The sequence below is a fragment of the Rattus norvegicus genome, chromosome 10 (genome assembly GCF_021556685.1).
Source record: "Rattus norvegicus strain SHRSP/BbbUtx chromosome 10, alternate assembly SHRSP_T2T, whole genome shotgun sequence".
NCBI classification, from domain to species: domain Eukaryota; kingdom Metazoa; phylum Chordata; class Mammalia; order Rodentia; family Muridae; genus Rattus; species Rattus norvegicus.
In genome coordinates, this window is record NC_141543.1 from 39,378,570 (window position 1) to 39,383,297 (window position 4,728).

At 43.2% G+C, this 4,728-nt stretch overlaps 1 protein-coding gene across 1 annotated transcript; it reads left to right on the forward strand.

Moving 5' to 3' along the window:
* The first annotated feature begins 1,281 nt into the window (after positions 1-1,281).
* On the forward strand, positions 1,282-2,235 carry Or2t26 (olfactory receptor family 2 subfamily T member 26). The gene is given in 1 exon segment (NM_001100803.1): positions 1,282-2,235. A coding segment is annotated over 1 exon segment (954 nt).
* The last annotated feature ends 2,493 nt before the right edge of the window (positions 2,236-4,728 follow it).

Here is a 4,728-nt window from a genome sequence, read left to right on the forward strand (position 1 = left end):
TGGGACACTTGTAGTGGAAAGAGAGAACTGACTTGTGCAAGTTGTCTTCCGAACTTCACACAGGTGCTGGAGAACATGTGTGTAGACACACACACACACACACACACACACACACACACACACTCAGTAAATGTAATTGAAATGTGTTTCTTAAACATACTGTAAGCTCTCATATGTGAAAATAATAAGGAACCTCCTTCGGCCTCAGTTTACCATTAACGGAGTTAATGATCATCCTTTCCCCCTAGGACTTTGTGTTCATGTTTGCTTTTGCTTTAAGATAGGGTCTCACTATGTAGCCAAGGCTGACCTTGACCCCAAGATCTCCCTCCCTTAGTATCCCTCATAGGTGGGCTCACAGGTGTGCACCTCCATACCTTTAAGGGTAGCTATGAAGTTTAGATGAGAAGACACAGCAGAGTCCATGTCATGGTTCCCAGCAGATGACAAATGTTCCAAGCAATGGCACCCATCATCATTTTAAACCACAAAGTGCTGCTTAAGTTCCTACATCTCTTTGCTACCGGCTTCTGTTCTTCTTGTTGTCTCTACTTAAACTGAAGTTTAGCGGGATTATGTCAGATGCCCACTTGTTCATTCTTAATACCTGAGTACTTTAAAAAAAGCAGAGCAAATCCTCAAGTGGATTTGAGACCTGGGACCTTTATTGATTTTATGTTATCTTTTTGTGTGGTGATGATGTTTGAACCCAGGACTTTGTGCATATGAGGTAAGTGATCTATTCCTGAATGACATCTGTTCCTCTGACCTAAAGAACTAGGGATGAGAGCAGGAAACTAGAACACAGTTCATGGCAGGGACAGAGACAATTTCTTACCTTAGTTAAAAAAAAAACTTGAAACTAATTTCTCAGTTATACACAGAAAGTGTTAGGACAACCAACGCGCGCTCTCTCTCTCTCTCTCTCTCTCTCTCTCTCTCTCTCTCCAAATCTTTAAAGAGGCTACACATTTACTCTAAACCAAGTCATTTTTAAAGATGACAACACTCCAAGTGTGGTTTTGCACACCTTTAATCCAAGCACTGGGGAGGCAGAGCAGATCTCTATGAGTGTAAGACCAGCCTGGTCTACAGTTCCAGGACATCAAGTTCTGGGATAGCCAGGGCAACACAGAGAAACTCTGTCCCAAAAAACAAAAACAAAACAATAGAAACAAACAAGATGACAACACATTGAGCCAAGTTACAATGCCTTCAATATTATATATATTATAATGCTGATCTTGTAAACTTGCTTCCAGATCCCAGCGCTCCCTAACAATGACCTGGACAGGCAACCAGACTCTCATCTCTCACTTTGTCCTCCTGGGCCTCTTCACCCACTCTCCACTGCATCTCTTCCTCTTCTCCATCATTATGCTCATGTTCCTGGTGGCCCTCTCTGGCAACGGGCTCATGATCCTCCTCATCCTTGTGGACTCTCGCCTGCACAGCCCCATGTACTTCTTCCTCAGTTGGCTATCCCTCATGGACCTCATGCTCATCTCCACCATTGTGCCACGGATGGCTGCTGACTTTCTCATGGGCCGTGGCTCTATCTCCTTCACTGGTTGTGGACTCCAGATTCTCTTCTTCCTCACCCTCCTGGGGGATGAGTGCTTCCTGCTGGCCTTCATGGCCTATGACCGCTATGTGGCCATTAGCAACCCGCTGAGGTACTCTGTAATCATGAGCCGCCGTGTCTGCTGGCTCATGGTAGCGGGGTCTTGGCTCTTTGGCCTGGTAGATGGACTGATCCAGGCTGTTTTTACGCTTCGCTTCCCCTACTGCAGTTCCCAGGAGATCGACCACTTCTTCTGTGAGGTTCCTGCTGTGCTCAAGCTGGCCTGTGCTGACACCTCCCTCTATGAGACCATGATCTATGTTTGCTGTGTCCTCATGCTTCTCCTGCCCTTTTCTGTCATCTCGGCCTCCTACCTCCGGATCCTGGTGGCAGTGCTCCGGATGCGCTCTGCAGAAGGTCGGCAGAAGGCCTTCGCTACCTGTTCCTCCCACATGATTGTGGTCTCCCTCTTCTACGGGGCCGCCATGATCACATACATGCGACCACAGGCCTACCATTCCTCCAAGCAGGACAAAGTGGTCTCTGCCTTCTACACCATGATCACCCCCATGCTCAACCCTCTTATTTACAGTCTAAGGAACAAAGAAGTGACTGGGGCCCTGAGGAAACTCCTGGGAAAGTGTCCCTGTGGAGGTGGGACTCTTGTTTGAAGTTGGTGTCAGAAGAGGTGAGGTGTGGAATTGAGAGCTGGTTCCCCCAGCTGCAGTTTGTCTGGGGGAGATACAAATGTACCATATTGAAAACATACGCACACGTTTGTGTTTTCCTCAATCTTGATTGTTTTTTACTGGGTATAAAATTATATGCTGACATTTATTTTCTGTCTTTAAATGTCTTTTTATTAGATTTTTCTGGTTACTTCTGATAAGTACTCAACTATGTCTTTTAATGGAGAGCCTATATTGTGAAGTTACTTTTGGCTACTTTTCTTTACACATCTTGTTTTCAGCAACTTGAAAACGGCATGTCTCTAGTGTGGGCTTGTTTTCCCCTAAGATTGTTGGATCCGTGGATTAGACAATAGCAATCTTTGTAAAGACAATGTATATGAATACCAGCAAATTTGGGGGCTTTTGTGGACTTGATACTTACTTTGTCGTTTTGAAAGGTCTCACTATGTAGGTCAGGATGGCTCCAAATTCTCCAGCCTCCTGCCTGAGTCTCCTCTGTGCTGGGATTATAGCACTACATGGCCCAACTCTTTTCCCTTGGACTGTGGATGAATATTCTACAGACACATATTCATCACAATTATCCTATGATATATGAGCTTGTCTCCAACTTAACAATTTAAGGCCACCAGGCTGCTCAAACGTGGGTATCTGATATGGCTGTAATTCTTTCATTTGCCTTCATTTTATTTGGTTCTGCAATATTTGATTACCTCATTTTGCAGTTCAGAGATCAGTACTCTAACCTCCAGGCCAAATCTTGCCCACTGGTTGTTTTAGTCAAACTCCATTAAGCTTCCTTCCTGATAAACAAGAGCTTGGTAGTTGTGACATCCCTGTGTGCCCCGCAAATCCTGAAGTATGAACTATCTTATCTTTTACAGGATAAGCCTTATCTGACTCCATCTTAGATCGCTGCCATTTCCCCCTCTATTTCCAAGATGGCTCCTATTTCACACCGTAATTCAGAATTTCAGCCATTGTATTTCTCAAGGCTAGAGTAATTTTATCCTTAGGGCTTCCATTTCTCTTGCAAACACAATTGAAGATCTCTGTATGTTCAAGTAGTCTCATAGTCTTTACATTCATTAACCAATTTAGGAGATTTAAAACCATGATCTATTTCTAAACTTATGAGATCTGTTTGTCTGGATGGCTTTTCTTTGAACAAGGTCTCTCTCTTATTTTTTTCTTTTTGCATGTGCTGTATTTTCTGACCCTGCTGTGCACTTTGAATAAAATTCATATTGAAGACTAAACTAGACAATTCTTGCTCTTTGGTTTTGAGGGAGAATGCCGTTCTTCAAACTGACTGTTAATCCACTAACTATCAATCGGTTTCTCTTTGGTTTGAAATGAGATATCTGCCCTTCACTATGACCTTTTTTATTGCAATGTCCACTTAGGGTATTTGTCTGAGCATAATTGGATTGGAGCTGCTCGGGGTCGGAATTGATCTCTGCTAGCATGAGCTTAGTTCTGTATGCACCATCAGCAGGGCCTGGCTAAAATGCAATTGGGAGAACTTTCCCCCTTTCTTTTCTTTTTTAGCTTCATTTTTTCTATCAATTAGCAAAAATATCTCTGGGGAGAGTATTTACATTTACTAGGAGACAAAGACAGGAAGGCTGCAAGGTGGAGGGCAGCCTGGGCTGTGTAGTAAGATCCTTTACTCAAAGAAAAGGTTTTAATGAATGATACTTGTAGCTGGGATTCTACCAGATTCCAACCTGTTGTACTAAGTCCATTAACTGTAGGGGAATTTTAATCCAGCTAGGAATGGAGCACAGTGGTAGAACACTTGTCTAGCATATGGGGGTTCCTAGGTTCGATCCCCAGTACTAAGGAACTAAAAAACCAAAATATAAATTATGATCCCATCTCTCGGCACTGCAAACGTCTCTTGCCAGTGTAATGCCATCTTTTGTTGTGTGGGCATGGCTTATTCAGTGACTGATGATTTTTCCCCCCAGTAATATCTTAGTTGACCACCATGAATTCTGCCTCTGTATCTATTTTCCATCTGTCTCTTCACCTCCAGTCCTGGAATTGAAGGCAGACATCACAGCCACCGGGACAGGACTTCACTCCTGAGTCATCATGCTAATTCTCTATCCCCTGGAGACAGACTTTACATAAAGTCTGTTGTCCAGTTTAATATTTTCAAGTTTAAAATAAAACTGTCTGGGCTTGGGGAGCTATCTAGAATAGTAGGTCGAAAGACTGTAAGAGACAGGGAGAACACCCAGGAAAGCATATTTTCCAGACATACCAGGATTGACAAACATGATTGTATACATACATATGAACCCATTTCTATAAAGAATGGTACCATTTTTGTTTCAAAGTGAAAGCTTCAAAGAAGAGGGGAAATATTTTTTGCCTCCAGTGTCTTTTAATATTTTTTATTGACTGTGTGTGCAGTGGCGAATGCCATGTGTGCCTGTGGAGGCCAGAAGAAGTGTCAGATGC